We start from the raw sequence: 16,948 nt of genomic DNA, 5'->3' as shown, positions 1-16,948 counted from the left end.
AGATAAGCTGCCTCTTCTTGGAATTTGTCAAACCCCATACTCAAATTATGAATTAAAATTGGTTGCTTAACTTAGATCCTTTCTATAGCTGTCTTAAGATTTCTAAAAAGAGCTTAAATTTTACCTGTGTAAACAGTCATCTTTCAAATTTAATAGGACTATTTTAAACAGTAGATGCTTGTTAGATTTTTTTTCTGATATAGTTCATTTATAGTTCAGGAATTATGACTTTGAAATAGGACTTATTAACAAATACCTTAAAAATAATATTTTCAAAATTTGTAACAAAATCATGACTCAGCTATCTTTGATATTAAATTCTTGCCAAACCAGCTACAAGTCATCAACCAAAATACCGGTATTTACCTGTAGAAATAATTGAGCTATAGAATAAAAATAAGTACCCATGAAAATATAAATATTATTTAATAATGTAATTTTAAAAAATCTTTATTCAAAATAAATTTAGTGAATAGTTTCTAGGACTTGCTCAGTCTCCACACAATCATATCTGAACTGAGCTGAGCTTCTGCTATTTTCAAAGCAAGTTCCTGGTAAAGGGCACCATTCATTGTTTGATTCATACTTAGCACACTCTCTTCCCGTTCATTCTGAAGCTTCTTTCTGAACTGCTGAACTCCTTCCTCACTGTCCAGTAAAGAAGCCACAGGAGGATCACTGATTTTCGTGCCAGGCTCATTCCCCCATGTGAAACTGTTTTCAGCTTTACTTTCTTTTGAGAAGAACAAACTCCTCAAGGTGAGCATTTCTTTTTCCAAAGCCAGTGCTAACTGTTCAGTAAGTACACCTTTGCTTCCAGATGTCAGGAGTTTTACATCACAGCTTGGTGGGAGAACTCTAGTGAGGCTATGAAGGCACTGGAACAAGACAGTCAGATTTCTGTAAAATAAGATTATTATTACTAAAGCTACCTTCTATCTTCAAAATTCTATAGTGGGAAATAAAACAAAGTTACTTTAAATCAAACAGGGAAAAACTTATGCTGATTATAGTTTTAAGTATTATCTGCACTGTACATATAAGAGTAAGAAAGGGCTTTCTAATGGTGTGCACACTAGCCACTGTATGTCAAAGAACTGACACTAAGCAAACTTCAGCAACATAAATACTCTATGCTAAAATATATGTCCATGATTAGGGTTACATCTGAATCACTTTAAGACGCAGTTCATTATATGTGAAGGCCACATGTAAGAGCACAAAGTAAATGTGTTGTCTGGTCTACATTTAGGTGCAGAAAAAAAAGTCGCTAAGTCACTTATATTCATAGATTGTCACTATCAATAGGTATGTACAGCATGGCTATTAGGTGGCCCACAGCTTGTCTTTTTTAAATGGCCACTGGAGAGGGAAAGTTGCACTTAAAAATCAGACATTCAAAATTATTAAGAAACCAAGATAAAATAATGCTGGGAACCGATACCAGTGTAGCATATACAACACAGTGACACATTCCTCATTCTAAGAGGAATGTAGAGTTTGTTCAAAGACTTATTTCCAGTATTTCCCCAGATGAACTCCTCAAAAGATGTCTTTGGTTGAAAAAAATCCCCAATTATCTCAGGAAAAAAACCCAAACAAGGCATGAAAACCAACCAACCGACCCCCAAAACCCCACAAGCATGCTTAAGTAGCTAGTTTTCTCACACAGATCAGAAATGCATCTTTCCTTAAAGTAGTTCTATTTCAATTTAGTTATCTTAACATTCCACTACTTATAACAGATACCATTTATTTTGGTTCTGAAAGGCTGTGAAAAAGAATAGTCTGTAGCTCCCACCTATCACAGAAATATCCTAGCTGGACAAAAGTTCTATCTGAAGATGGGAAAAAAAAGATATAGAAAGTACAGTCATAGTTACACCATAAACGTACACCTCACTAACTATTAATGTAAATTGGATCAAAAGTGAACAGTTTTCAAGTAACCTAACTTCAAAAGGAACCAAAAGTCTTGAGACTTAACATTTTACTGATTGATTTGTTAAACATTTCAGCCTTTCCTCTTACATAAAAGAAGGAAATCAACTCCTAATTTGAGTAAAAGATTGAACCTCACGATAAATTAGAGACTCTTAAGATATACACCTTTCCTTTCTTTTATATTTTAGCTTGAGCAGGCAGCATTTTTCAATACTTGAGAAGTACTTCTCACGTTGTGAGCCATATCCAACTAAATCGTAAATTATGGCAGTATTACTAACTTGTGTAGCCTGGTTTAGGAAATTTTATAGATACTTGTCCAAGAATCTACAGAAGAAAAGGAAATCACTGAGACTCTTCAGATTATTTCATTTTCAGAATCATGGTAGATAGGAAATAAATATATCAGAAACATGAACAAAATTAGACTAAACTACAAAATGACATAGCAATAAATTTAAATTTAGTATAACTTGGTGTTTGTTGTATGTTTGGGTTCGGTTTTTTGTTTTTAACATCTTCTTAAGGAATTTTTTCTAAATCAACACATGTTGAAAAAAAAAGTGTATTACACTAAGAATAATGTAAGAAAAATGAATACAAAATTATGATGCAGTGAAATGAGCAAATGAAATAGTACCAAGCAGATATTAAAGGAGACTAGACTTATTTGTAATTCAGTGTTCTAGCCTAGACAAAATGCAGTTCAGGTTCTGCCATAGTTCTGATTTGAAAAATAATTCTGTTACTGCTGATGTTTATCATCACTGTTTATCAGTGTGTATGCAAGATGAGTATACGCTACACTTTTTGAGCAATTTTACCTGCAAAATAATGTTAGAACTCCTTCAAATGGATTTTTCAGTGTCCAGTTGAAAACTGTACCATACACATTTCCTGCTTTATGACAGAATATGTTGTCATGGTATTCCTTAAATGGCGTGCACTCCATTTCTCCCAGTAACCATGAATTTACTGGAGTCAATGTGAAGTCAGAAGACATGATCTGAAAGGAGAATCTGACAGATACTGCAAGGACAGCATGTATATCTTCCATGGAACCTACAACAAAATACAGTAAAGAGATATTTGACCTAAATATTTTGATCATGTTCCATGCGTTAAATGTGCTTAGATTTTTGGTTCACACTCCCGGTTTTATATGAAGAGTTTGCACCTGCATTCAGGCATTCTTTGGGAATTTTATTCTCACTTAAATTCTTATACCTACTTCTGTCAAGCAAAATAGTTAGCTGATTAACAGAGCCCCACCTATATAAAGAACGCTCTAAAGATAAATATCGTCTTGCCAAAAGAAGACTATTAATAGCCTCCTGTGATACTAAGATGACATGTTGGCTTTAGCCAATAATACAGCAATATAGGAAGAAAGAAACTAAAATTCACTGCAAATGATCAAAAGGATATTTCATTACATGAGCAGAAGCCCTGTTCAAAATCAATTCAATCAGGCATATTAAAGGAAAGGAAAATAAATTACCTTAACAGACGTGTAGATGAGGAAAAGCTTGGATTACTTTAGTATTATTTAAGAGCTAATACTATGTCAGAAAAAAAAAAAAAAATCTATGTATCTAATCAACAGTATCTTATAGAAAAAAAGCAGGCTTCAGCATTCTGTACTCAGACTCATCTTCAAAATTAACCTTTCCAAATAAACTTCAGCACTCATGCTAGCACAAAACCTTATAGCAAGTCACATAACATTTTTTCCATTTTGAAAAATGTTCTGTCTTGCATTTCACCCAGCTTTTAATTCCCAACAGGTCCATGCAGTTTGTATTCAAAGAGACAGATGTGATTACACCTTGAAAACTTAGCTTGGCATCACCTACACTAAATGGAAGAATCAACCATATATTTATGAATCCAAATTATATCATCCATTTACCTGTACAGTAACTATTATCCCTTAGCATTGTTACTGAATATTTTCCATTTGAAATATCTTCCAGACTTAACAAAATCTTCCCACAGAGTACAGTAATCTTTTTGCTCTCCTGTAAACGTTTTTGTTTCTTTGCATGTAGAAGAACTATGCAACGTACACGATGAAATGCCAATAATGGTGAAAGGTTGGTAACAGCAGTGACTGTCTTTGTTTCATCCAGCTGAACCCTTGAACATCTCTTAGGAAACTCTTTTTTCAGCTCATTCTTGCTGTGCAAGTCCAATTTCATCTTTTTTGGAGGAGGCTCAGTCTGACACGAGGAGACAGCCAATGCTGAGAAGGCTTTGTTCAGCTTAATGATTTTATTTCGACACTCGATAATGGGGGAAATCGAAGAGAAGTTTTGATCCATCACTAGAGATAAACTGACATCACTCAGTGACCTGTGAAAATTCATAAGATGACTGCACTCCCAGTTTGTATTTTGCCTTCTGACAAATAACCAGAGCTTTGCAGATACATACAGACATTTAAGATTACCACAAACTCCAATATCATTCCAGGTTAAGTCACAGATTGTGCAAAGAGTATAAGTCCTTCAAATGACTATTTCAGCTAAGCTTAGTATAAAGTTTTTCAAACGTGGACTGAATTTTGTAAGAGCTTCTAGGAGTTAGATGCCTCATTGCAACTGAGAGAATTTGGTTGTCTAATTCACTAAAAAATGTTGAAAATTACACATAACCCACACGGATACTCTATGACAATTATAATAGATTTTTAAAGACTTAACTTTGTTTTAATAAAAAATTATAGAAAGTATCAATTCTGCCCTCTTTGACAATTAAAAGCTCTTCTGATGTTCTATATTGTTTTATAATGTTCAAACAAAATTGAATGTATAAAGTAAAAGGTTTAAAATACTACTACCTTAAACATGCATTAATTTCCTGAAATGTAGGAAGAACTTTATTTATTCAACACAGGGTTCTTTCAATGAAATTACTGTTTCAGATCCTCTCTTAATGAATATTTTATTCTGTCAATCAATTCAGTCTCAAGATGTCACTGACATCTGAAAGTCTTACGAATGTCTAATTTTCTTTACTGAGAAATATCACCACCTCACAATGAAATCTAAAACATCACTGCAATCTTGCATTAGTAGGAAGCACAAAAATAATCAATAAAGACTTACAGTGTTGGGGCTGGAGAGAAAGCAAGCCCTTTTCCCCCCAAAACACAGGTCATTGTATATAGTACTGAACCAGAGCCCAGAAGACCTAGGTTCTGCTGCTAGCCTGCCAGGTAACCTTTGACAAATTACTTCATCTTCACAGATCTTTTCTCAAGTGTAAAAATGGGGGAGAGGGCAATATCGCTGCTGGTTTTTAAAGAATGGTTCCAAATCTTCTGAAGATTTCTGAAGCTATACAGGAATTGTTTCATTTTCAAAAACAAAGTCATCATCATCAAAGCTACAAAAATAAACACTGGAAAGGCAAAAACAATCGTTTGCCTCAGTGGCTCTTAACAGAGGCTGTCAAGAAGATGAGGTCAACTTTCTTGTAAAGTTACAGCAATCTGGCAGTTGCGAAATAATATACCCACAGCTCCAGCAAAATGGCCAAAGGGCGTAACAGGTCAGCTCCCTCACAACCACTTGAATGATTTTCAGTGGCACCAGTAGTCTTTAAGCTTACCCTAACACAGTCTCAGCTACACTGCTTATGGGAATATAGCTCAAAAGGTAAGTTCCGACTCCACCAAAGTTTACATCACACAACACACATCATAAATTTATGTTTCATGTAATCCTGTTTTTTAAACTGTGTTCCAAACTAGTTCCCTCCCTGTGAAGGCAAAATGACATAAGTAGTAGTTACAACTAGAACTGAGCAATTAAAATGCACAGAATAAGCAAATAATTTTAAAGACAAGAATAAGCAACTCATTTTGAAAGTTTTGAAAGCTGAGCATTGAATTGATCAGAGAATTTAAAATGTATTCTTTTGTGCTTCTTTAAGCAAATAACTCTTTAGGAACAGCAAGATATTAACAGTAAGGTATCAGGAACTCTATAGCTGAGAGAGCTTTATCTAAACCACATACTGATGCAGCATAGCTATGTCAACACAGATTATAAAGAACCATAATTTTTGTCAAAGAAAACTCTGTTGTAAAAAGCCTCCAGTAATGATGAGGTTATACTGACACAACTGATTTTTTGCTATACAATGTATTTTTTGCACAGTGCTAGACAGAGACAAGCAGCAGCAACAATACTGACAAAGACACAGACTTGAAATAATTTATATACACATGTTCAAAATAAGAAAGTTCAAAGCTCAAAAATCCACTCTTGCTACTGCAGAGCTTAACCTGCAAATTCAGTTTCTATGAAACTACTCAATGAAATTATTAGATAAATTTATATACTTACAAGTAAAACGACTCAGTTATCTTTACTCCAACTACCAAGCTGTCACCCACAACACGCTGCCACAATTTCTCTATGAAGTGCTCTGGGACTTTAGACGCCAATGATGTCTCTTTACTAAGAGAATGAGGAGGATTTTCTACATCATCCCAGAGAGAGACAAGACCTTCCTTACAGAAAAACGTTTTTTTTTTAGATAAGTGGAGATATTAGTTCTTTTTATACTGCATTACTTCATGTTTTACCACAAATGATTGCTGGAAGTGCTTTTAAGATACATAAAATTAAATCTGTATAAACTATTTATTCTCTACAATAGATTCAAAAGATAGAATTGCATTTTCTTAAAACACATGATATCATGAAAAGCACAACTCATTCTATCCTTGTAAACAATCACAGGTATAAATCTTGAACTGTCATACAATTAATTGTCCAAAGAAGATTTAAGGTACTAGAATTTATTTTATATCACTGTATTAATTGCTTAAAATTTTTTTGTCTAAACCTGGACTTGAATGGGACCACAACATTAACTGAAAGGGAGATCAACTCCATCTCAAGTAAATTAGGAGGCTTCTTTTGAGCAACATATTAAGATAACATTTTCCCAACCCCCATCACCTTCTCAGCCCACAGTTCACTCTGCCCCCATTATAAAATCAATGTTGTTTACAGCGCATTTTTCGTAACATGTTAGATCACAGACACATATTCAATATCTAGGCAACTGCGCCAATTAAAACTGTACACTCCCCCTACTGTTTGTCACTCTTTGTTAGAGGTTACTCCTCCAGACAACTCAGTTGGCAGGAGATATTGTGCAAATCAATTTGAAGTAGACAACTAAATTTACTCTTATCTCCATACATTGACAGGTTAAGGTGATGAACCAGATTGAAAAAGCAGATTAATAAATTTTGGTAGTGGCAATCCCTACTGGTGAAAGCAACAAGTGGTTGAGGGAAACACCCTCAACAAATGGCTCAGCAGAATTCAGAAGTGATCTGTACTTTCTTCTGCATTTTACCTCTTTTGCAGTTGGTAGAATATGGGTTCTTTCTTCAACAAGATCTATTAATGCTCTGCAAGATTCAAGAATCACCCTCTTTTTGAGCCTTAAATGCTGCTGTAGCTCTTGAACAGAGGTGTAACCAGCCTGTAAAAGATAAAAATGACTGTTAGACTTATGCTTAGGTCTACTGCAAATAAGAATTGATACTAAGGCTACCAAGATATCTTTTCAGTTTTCCATTTTTATGCAAGTATCACAAGTCAAGATCCTGGCGTTCCTCAAGTAATGCTTCTAAAAAATGTTCAAGTCGGGCTACTCTGCTGCTAAAATATGAGTTTAAGAATCTTGGTCTCTCAATATTAAACCTGGAGTTTAACATTTACTTTAGAAGCTTATCTTATCAAATTATGTAGATATTCAGCCCTTTCATTATTATTCCTGCTTCACTTTTCCATTGATACCAGTTTTGATTTCTTCTCAAGACTTGTATTCATTATTGGTCAAGTAAATATATTGAAGAGTAGACAGTTTTACAAATAGCCTGCATGTATGATGTATGTCTATGTCTCAGGTAAAAAAAGACCAAAAAAAACCACACAACAAAAAACCACAACATGCCAGCACCAGCTTCTTAGATTTTAAGAAAGCCCTTCAAAAGCTATTCTCTGGAAAGCAAGATCCTGAGAAGCCCAGTGCTGCCAAGGAAAGAACAAAGCTTACCATTGGAATGCAAAACAAAACTTCCCTCCTCCCCACCCCCCCAAAAGAAACCCCAAACCAAATCACAACCAATCATACCCAACCGAAAAGCCTTGACTAAAAAGCACTTCATGTAAGCAAAGTGATGCCCTCTGCTCAAGCTGAAACAAGCAAAGGGCATTTAGAGCAAGTGGCACTCATCATATCAAGTTCTGTAAAAAATTTATTTGCAACCTAGCAAACCATATATCTTAAGTACCATTTCCAAGCAATAATCCAGTGTCAGACTTGAGTCAGGAGAGGAAAAGGAAGAGTTAAGAACAAAGATAATTCTACAGTACCTTCCTAATCTAGGTCATCACAATACCAAACCATTACTTACTCCCATTGCTGAGCAGCTCCTGAATAAACAACTGAGAAGGAAAGCAAATGGAGAAGCACAGACTGAGAGCCAAAGATCCACTGATGTATACTTGCTGACCAATCTGACTTTTGCAAGCCCTTCTTCCCCATAAAGCAATACAAGAAAGAGACCTGAAATTTACCACATGGCAATCCCAAAACTCTTTAGCACATCCATCAACTCTCTCTGGAGCAAGAGACATGCACATCCTTTCTGCCATATGCCAAGATGTACTGCCCAACAAGCATTAGCAGAAGTCACAATCTTTGCACCAAGAAAATAAAACTAGTTCACCTTAAAATAGAAAATAAACATCAACATAAAAACAAGGCAGTCCAGAGACAAACACAATAGAGCTGTGAGTAAATCCAGCACGAACAGCAGAACAGATGAATCACTGTCAAAAGCAAAGCAAATGAAGGCAGAGGCTTAGTGGTAAGTGGAACAGACAAGTGTTTTGACACATTGCAATTAAGGTGGCAGAATTCATAAATAGATAAATAATTTATGTATGTACCCATACATACAGAGCTAAAACTACTGGCTCAGTAGTGTGCCACAAGAACCATGGCACTTTTACAAAAGAAAGAAAATAGAAAGGAAGATTCACAATTTATAAGTCTAAAAAATATTGGGAAAAGCAAAAGTAAAAGTAGACAAAAAAGAGAGACAGGACATAATTCAGAGATCTATAGGCTGAAACTGCTCATATGGTAAATAACTGGTTCTATCTTTTTCAAGTGACTGAAATCCTTTATGAAGAAAATATCAAAAAGAAACTTGGCCAATCCACAGCAAGACAAAAAAATAAATAACACACTAAAAATAGTAATAAAAATCAAATCTACAGAACATTTCTTAAATAACTTTCTACCTACCACCAAATCAGCATTATCAGAATGAGAACAAAACAATTAGACATTGCAGCAATTCAATAAATCAGCAGTAAGGATTAAAAAAAATACCTACCCCTAAACAGGCAAACCAAATCAAAGGAAACAAGTTAATCATAGGTAAAAGAATTTGGCATTATAATTCTTACAAAATTGTTAAATACTTGGGGGGAGAACAGGCCAGTGGACATAAAAACACACTTCTGACTCACGCAGTTTCTGCCCCAACAGCCAACTAAAACCATGAGAAACCTAACCTCAGCTGTTGTAATGTAACTGCAGTACTCTGCCAAAGGAAGTCTTCAGAAGATACTAAAACAAGTGTTAAAGGAAAAAAATCTTCAGAGGAGAAAAGGCTGGGTTCAGGCCCAAAAGATTGTATACAAGATAAACAGAACAGTTAAAAATTTTTCAATTTCACTACCTGTAAAATGCAACTTATATGTATTACTGTGTATAACTTAAAGGCAGCCTACTTATTTGCAGTGGACCATAATTCAGTCCTGCCAAAGTTCTCACATGGCTAGAAAACAGCTACGCAGTTGTGGAATAAGGGGTAAGCAATGAAGTGTAAAAAAGCGCTGCATCTGCTATTTCATTTTCCCTAGAAGACAAGATTCCATAGAGACTGTCAAAACAGGATTTGATTGCGTATTTCTAGAAGACCTGAATTTTGATGATAAATATCAAGAAGCACCATTCCAAGGCTAAATAGCCTTTGGAAATTCCCAGTCTAAGCCAGATCCATGTGTTATTGCATCAAAACAATTGCCTTGAGATTCAGTTATACATCAGAAGACAAAACCCAACAAGATTACTTCACTGTTCAGGGAAACATACAGAACATTGCAGATCTCAACAAGAAGCAACAGTAAGGCTAAAACCAAATATCTGCACCTACTTCCAAATTCATCAGCATGACAATTTCAAAGATTTACAGCATTGAAACATAGGAAGATTTTCAACTTGTTTACAATGCTTGCGCTAGCATGTGGCTTTGAAAATCAGAGATCAAAAAGATCTTAAAATAAATAAGTAAATAAATAAATTAGGTCTTATTAAGGATTGTGTGTCTGTAATAAGAACTTTATCAGTAGATGATACATGAAATCTCCAGCCAGTGGCTTGTTTCCAGGAGAACCAGTAGAACGTGCAAACCAGACTATTGCCTTGATCCTAACACAGATTCACAGAACTACACAGCTGAAAGCCAGTTGGTGTATTAAAAGAACAAAGTCATAGAACAGTTACACAGAACATGCAGCTGTCAATGGCAGGGTAGACAATCTTCATTACAACAGTGGAAGGAGCAACAAATGGGAGAGATTGAAACTAATTTTTGTTTTGTAGAGGAGGAAAGTAATGTAATGAGTAGGGAAAGAATGCAGCATTAAAGAAATCAGTTTTAAAATACATGACTACCCAAAAGAATCAAGAAACAAACAAACAAACAAAGCATTTGGAAGGAAGTTTGCACTTCTGCATGTAAAAGTCAATAGTCCTCTAACGTGCACACTGAAGAACTGTAAAATGTAAGGTCAGAATGGACCTCAAGAGGTCCTCAGAATTAATCCAACTTCTACTTTCTTGTGTCTTCCAGGAAGGAAAGAAACCTACTGTCCAGTGTTCTTCAAACAAAAACTTTTATCTTTTGGAAGATGTATAATAATATCTTTTCAGTCATCTCTTTTGTAATTAGAACTAGAAAAATTGTGGGGTTTTTTTCAGTCTTTTCTTAATGGGTTGTAGTCCTCCTTTTTTTCCAGTACTACACTTTTCCCAGTTAATTTACTTCATTTTTAAAGGCTGGAGATAAAACTGCCACAATATCCTACTTAAATTTTCAATAATTCGCAAATGATGGTAATAGTTAGCTCATACTTAAAGCACTCAGACAAGTAACAGTTGCCTCACATCATTGACTCAATTTGAGATGTATCTATCTCCTAAAGCTTTTTTTTCTTTTTTTTAAATAATCTTCCTATTTTGTCAATTATTACCCATTTGGTATAGGCCAACGCACAATACTGCAAAAGAATATCTTGGAGAGTATTTTGGGGGTTTACTAACAGCATGAAAGGTAGAAAGAAAGGCAATGATATATTCCCATTGATTACTTGGACTCTGGCAAGTTTCCCCCAGCTTGTTTTACAAATGATGCTAATTTAAAAGGAGGATACATTTTAGCTTCATTTACTCTACTTTACAAAATTATCCTTATAAAACTGCTAGCAACAGGACAAAAAACATCAGCAGGTGGTGAAATAACCATGGTCACTAATTTGGGCAAAAGTAAAAGCCAACTTGACTGAAGTCCATGGACAAAGAAACAGACTAAGACTCTTCTTGATTTTCAGGATTAACCATCACGCATCAGTACTCACTGGGAACTTAGCACTACTGTATCAAAGAATGTAGTGTGGAGCAAAAGTAAACGTTCTCATTTTATTAAACTGGCATTTAAACACCTATGAGTAAAATGACCGTTATGAAGCTTTGATAGGACAGCTTCAGCATTATCTCAAAATTTTAATTAAAATTAAATTAGACTCTTCCGATTACCCAAATGCATTTGTAACAACAGAGAGAACTGAAACACAGGCTACCACTGATTCAAAAAGGGATACTTAATGTTGTGTTTTCCCTGAACCATTTGTCCAATAAAAACAGTAATATTAACCTTACTTCAGATAACTTAATGATATGGAAAAGTAATTTGAAGAAAATATGGAGGCAGAACTATTGAGTACAAACCTGTAATCTTGTTTCAAGGGCTCGGACAGTAAGCAAACCATTCTCTTGCAATCCTTCTGCAGCAGGAACAACATGTTTATAATTAATACCGCTCTGAAAAAACAAAACAAAACCCTGAATTAATTAAAAAGCTGAAAGTAAGGTACAGGCCATTACACAGCATTATAAAAATCTGGGGGAAAACACAGAAAACCAGAAGAATCACAGTACGCATCTTAAAAGAAAAATTTTATGTTCTGAAAGCAATTAGAGGTTGACAGTACGTAATGGAAAGACCCAATTACGAGAAGATAATTAACAAGCACTATGTTCTTAATTAAGAGTTCTTAGCCAAAAGGTAAGCATTGTAGCAAACCTGTTACATATGGGAAGCATTTTCAATGGCATTACTTTAATTTCCCAAAAGAATGTTGATGCTATCGAGGAAGTAGAATAATCTCTGCAGATAATTTATGATTACAGGGGGGAGCATTGTATTCAAACTTCAGGGCATTTCACAGCAGACATCCAATTTCACTTTGCACTGATACTTTAATGATTTCTTGAAGTCATCTTAATTTAGTAAGCACAGACTGAGTAGCTGAAAAAAGGCAAGCTGAACTTACTGCATAGTTGACCGCTCCAAGATCTGTTATTTTGAATGTACTTAACACGTCTGCATTGGAGTCATCCTTAAAAAGCAGTAACAGTTGCTCGCTTCCAGAGCCAATAAAATCATCCACCAGAAGAGACTTCACTTCTTGCCATTTGGAAGCCACCTACAGTAGACAAGGTTTAAAAATATATATATATATATTTGAATTAATCTTGTATTTGAGATTTCATTTTGGTGAAGCTCACTTTTTCTAGAGAGGCAGCCTGTTCAGGTGTGTGGAATACAGTATTTCAAGAAGTTTCAAGCTCTCACTCTTACTCCATCATTTAGAGCCTATGTAACTCTGGGAAAAATTAGCCATTCCTCTTTTAAACATCACTTTCCAGAATGCAGGTTGCAGAGATCACAAGTTCTCAGTATACTCAAACAGCTGAATAGCTGAATGCTGTAACATTTATTTAGAACCAGTAATGCCTGCAGATCAGTTAAAGACATTATACATTTGGCATTCAGAAATATCTCTGCTGCATTGCACACAAATATTTATGAAAGGTAAAGACAAATTTGTACAATAATGCCAACAACTAAATAGGACAAACATGCATTTCTTGAGTTACGTAAGCTTTCCTGACAGAGTATTACAAAACCCTAGCAGTTAGCTCTGTCTCTCTTGACTTTAGGAAACAAAAGCAAGGCCTCTTCTCATTTTCATGAAACAATATTTTTTGTTACTAGGCTAATGGGACTCGAAAAGTTTTTTAATTCCAATGAGAACTTTATGCTTTGCTATTATATCAGTTTACTTTCACTTTAACACAAATTACGTGGGCACACTCATAACTGAATTACAACTTCAAGTTCTCATACTATGAAAGTTTTCAACTAGCAACACAAACTTTGGTTCAGATTCATAAAATGTATTATTAAGTAATAGAATACAGGGTTTATTTTCAGATATATATAAGCAAGCAATAAAAGCAAAATAATCTCATACTTTAGACAGGTTATTTTAACAAAAGCAACAATAACAAAAAAAAAAAATCTATAGAACATGTAGCTTTTCAATCACAGAATCTCCCAGTAAGACAATATATACAAAAAAAGACACAGCAGTAAAAGGGACCTGTTTAAAGCCACAAATACCTGTAAGCTGTCTCTCCTCTGTACAACACAAATATTTCCGGAAGCAAAAGAGACAATAAATAGCAATTCATTGCTACTGGTTACAGCTGTTTTTACTGAACATGGTTTCTCATAAGGAAGCTCACAAACACCTTTAGGTAGCCCATCTTGGAACCAAATAAGCTGATTCTTGTGAGTTACGGCAACAAGTGATATTCGGAGCTGTTTTTTCAGTATCTCATTCTTGCAGACATGAACAGAAGATACCACTCTGCTGTAAGCATGAGGCATAAAGCATGTGCCAGTTAGCATTTTTTGTGACTCAATTGCATATCCGAAGAACTCACTACCCCAGATGGCTCTGTCTGAAGTGGAAAACTCATCCTCATCTTCACTCTCTGGCAGGCAAGCAGTTCTTATCCCTAAGACAACAGTGCCTTCATCCTCAATTTCACCTGTCCACACAACAGAAGAAAGATGAACAGGAGCACTTAGAACTGTGCAGGTGTTGGAAGAGATGTAGAACAGCTTGTTGGCATGCCTCCACAAAACTGAAGGGCCAGCAAACAACCTGATGTCTTCTTTCACCTCATAATCCAATTTAAAATGAAAGGACTGCTCAAACTGATTTGAGCTGTGAAGCAACAATAAAAGGTATTTGACAACATTGTTCCGTTTTCTCTTTTTCATCAAAATGCAGGGAAGAATAATCCCTGTCCTGGAATCCGTTGTGCAGCTACAACAAATTATTTCCATCTTTAAGGGACTGGCACGCATGCTGAATACTCCAGAAGACTTCTGAACAAACAGTTTAGTGTCTCTGTCGAACGCCATTCTTCTGACACATAAATTCATTGTTTTATCAGCTGCTCCCTCTGCATGTTTTGTTTTTGACAGATAAAATATAAGGACTTCTCCATTGTAGGACAAGAATTGTTCTTGCTCACCTAGAGGCATCTTTATGTATATTCCTTTACAAGAAAAATGTATGTGTCTCCATTTTTTTCAGGATTATTTCTCTGTGGAAATTTTAATCTATCTGGACATTTTCCATCTACAAAAGTGAACAAAAAAAAAAGTCAAATCGTTCTGGGACTAGCTGAACTAATCCTTGAGAATAAAAAAAATTATATGTTGTAAAGCAATGACATAGACTAATTTGAGACTGTGAGGCCAGCATGTGCTTTAATCTCACAGATTAAAATGAAATTAAGCAACCTTGTACTGAGAGATTTACATAATAGAAACATTTTTCAGAAATGCATCATCAACATGCTCATCAACAGCTACACGGCATAATAAAAATTAAAAGCAAACAAACCAAGCCATACTACGCACTGTATGTGTGACTGAATTCAAGGCATCAACTCCACAAGTATACTGAGCAGACTGGAAAGCAGCAGTGCTTCGAATTCTCAAATTTAAGAGCCTTCACTCAGGTGGAGGCTTTATTAATAAATATAATTCATTCTTGGTTAAAACTGTAAAGCCTCTTTAAGGAGAAAGCTCTCTGAAGAAGAGTCCGGTCATTTTGCCGCCAAGTAGGCTCCCTCCCTCCCCCAGACAAGACCCCGGGGACCCAGGGCGAACCGCAGCCGTCTCACCAGGTTTCACTCAACTTTCGGGGTACGAAGCGGCGCCCCTCGCCTGGCTCGGACGCCCGGGCAGGACAGCCTCCCCCGGCCGGCTGAGGGGGCCTGGGCAGCTGAGGCGCCGCGGCAGCCGCCCCCGCGCCCCTCACAGACTCGGCCGGGCCTCACCACCCCCCTCCCCGCGTCGAGCGGCTCCCAGGGCGGCGGCAGCCCCAGGGCTGAGGCGGCGGCGGGCCCAGCCCGACTTCCGCCCCTGAAAGCCGCTGTCCCCTGACAGCCGCTAACAGCCTCCCCGCCCAGCCCGACCCGGTTCGGCCCAGCCCGGCTCGGCCCGACAGGGGCCACGCTACGGAGAGAACCGGTGCAGGGAGGCACAGCAGGCTCCACGCCGGCCAGGCCTTACCCGGCTCCCGAGGCCGCCGCACTCCCGGCCCGGCCCCGGGGCAGGTGGGGGAGGGATGAGGAGGCGCGCGCCCGTCCGAAACTCGCGCCGCTGGGAGGCTGACGGGAGGGGAAGCGGGGGAGGGGGCGCGAACCGAGCGGGCCCGGGGGCGGGACCAGGCGCCGAGAAAGGGGCGGAGCCAGCGGGAAGAGGCTTCCGGGTGGGTGGCTTGGGCCGCGCCGGCGCCTCCGCGCTCGCGGCCCGGGGAGGGCGGGCCCTCAGTAGGCCACGCCCCCATGGCCCTGTGCCCCGCCCCCTGCCGGGGTCACGCGACGGCTCTGTCCCCATTTATCTCTGCCCCGTGCGGCGGCGGGTCCTGCTGCCGCGCTGCGGGCGGGGCGGGCGGCTGTGCTGGACCATGGCTGAGGTGAGTCCCTGCGCTCCCCCTCTCCTCCCTGTTGCCTTCCCGCCCCCGCCCGCCGGTCGTAGCTTGGGGCGGGGGGGATGGCTGGGCGCGCCGTACGGGTGAGGGGCCAGGGCTGTCTCGGGCCCCGGCCTTTCCTTTCCTAGCGCGCTCCTCCCGTTTCTTGTTTCCCCCTCAGCAGCGCCAGGACAAGGCCGCGCTGATAAGCGAGACTCGGCGGCGTTTCGATGCAGACTACCTGCCAGGTGAGCGCTTCGGTGGTGGGGCAGGGGGTGGGCCGGGAGCTGTGGGCCTGGCTCCGTGGATGTGGTCCCTGGGACTTGCCCGGTGTCGCTTTTTCTCCGTGGGTTTCCTCTGTCCCCGCTCCCCAGGTGAGTGGGTGTTTCTGCCTTTTCTTCAGGTGACCGAAGCTACCGGGTGGGGATGATGCACAAAGCTGGAGGTTTTCTGTGTTGGCTCTTGATGCTTTCTTCTAGGTCTCTGTCTTGGGCAACAACACATGTCGGAACAAAGGGTCTGGGTAACAACTGTGTTTCGTTGTAGTGTGGGGTCCGGGACACTGCTGTGCTTGGTGCTTTTTGGACAGAAAACGTGTGGGGGGGGGAAGAGAAGAATTCTGACCTCGACCAGTTTGTCAAGGAAAGAGTTGTTTTTCTGGAGTAGCTTGCACTTCAAATTTATGTTGGCCTTAATTAAAGCCATGCTGCGTGTCCAACTCAATTCTTAAGTGTATACGCTTTTAAACTTGTAAATGAAAGCCAGGCGCTGCTGGG

At 38.4% G+C, this 16,948-nt stretch overlaps 2 protein-coding genes across 8 annotated transcripts in view; one reads left to right on the top strand and one right to left on the bottom strand.

The window, feature by feature from the left end:
• Positions 1-411: 411 nt before the first annotated feature.
• On the bottom strand, positions 412-15,875 carry FANCB (FA complementation group B). Of its 3 annotated transcripts, none has more exons than XM_074858749.1 (9): positions 15,773-15,875; positions 13,799-14,831; positions 12,666-12,818; positions 12,061-12,153; positions 7,327-7,455; positions 6,300-6,466; positions 3,857-4,299; positions 2,769-3,006; positions 412-900 (listed from the first exon to the last, which is right to left on the bottom strand). In XM_074858749.1, the coding sequence occupies exons 2-9, from the start codon at positions 14,732-14,734 to the stop codon at positions 480-482; spliced, it is 2,580 nt and encodes an 859-aa protein (XP_074714850.1). In that variant the 5' UTR covers positions 14,735-14,831; positions 15,773-15,875; the 3' UTR covers positions 412-479. The 3 variants fall into 3 exon arrangements, with proteins under 3 accessions (XP_074714850.1, XP_074714851.1, XP_074714848.1); XM_074858750.1 differs by lacking the exon at positions 15,773-15,875 and adding an exon at positions 15,382-15,759; XM_074858747.1 differs by lacking the exon at positions 15,773-15,875 and having other exon boundaries at positions 13,799-15,759.
• A 205-nt stretch (positions 15,876-16,080) lies between these two features.
• Positions 16,081-16,948, top strand: part of MOSPD2 (motile sperm domain containing 2) — a 41,120-nt gene continuing 40,252 nt past the window's right edge. For 4 of the 5 annotated variants that reach the window (XR_012627547.1, XM_074858745.1, XM_074858743.1 and 1 more), the window contains exons 1-2: positions 16,081-16,178; positions 16,354-16,420. Coding sequence is in view for 4 of the 5 variants with exons in the window: in XM_074858745.1 (XP_074714846.1) it covers positions 16,170-16,178; positions 16,354-16,420 (76 nt within the window). In the remaining variant the exon portion in view is untranslated. The remainder of the gene's footprint in view (positions 16,179-16,353; positions 16,421-16,948) is intronic. The other variant, XM_074858744.1, reaches the window with a different exon arrangement.

Source organism: Strix uralensis, chromosome 2 (genome assembly GCF_047716275.1).
Source record: "Strix uralensis isolate ZFMK-TIS-50842 chromosome 2, bStrUra1, whole genome shotgun sequence".
NCBI lineage: Eukaryota > Metazoa > Chordata > Aves > Strigiformes > Strigidae > Strix > Strix uralensis.
Note: the sequence above shows the minus strand (reverse complement) of the source record. Positions and strands in the feature narration are given on the sequence as shown.

What these genes read in the sequence shown, in the direction of transcription:
- FANCB (XM_074858749.1), bottom strand. Translation starts at nt 14,734, where the DNA reads ATGCCTCTAGGTGAGCAAGAACAATTCTTGTCCTACAATGGAGAAGTC. An exon ending in AGAGGAGAGACAGCTTACAG is followed by an intron (nt 12,819 to 13,798) that starts GTATTTGTGGCT and finishes TGTCTACTGTAG; the next exon opens with GTGGCTTCCAAATGGCAAGA. An exon ending in CCCTTGAAACAAGATTACAG is followed by an intron (nt 7,456 to 12,060) that starts GTTTGTACTCAA and finishes TATCTTTTACAG; the next exon opens with GCTGGTTACACCTCTGTTCA.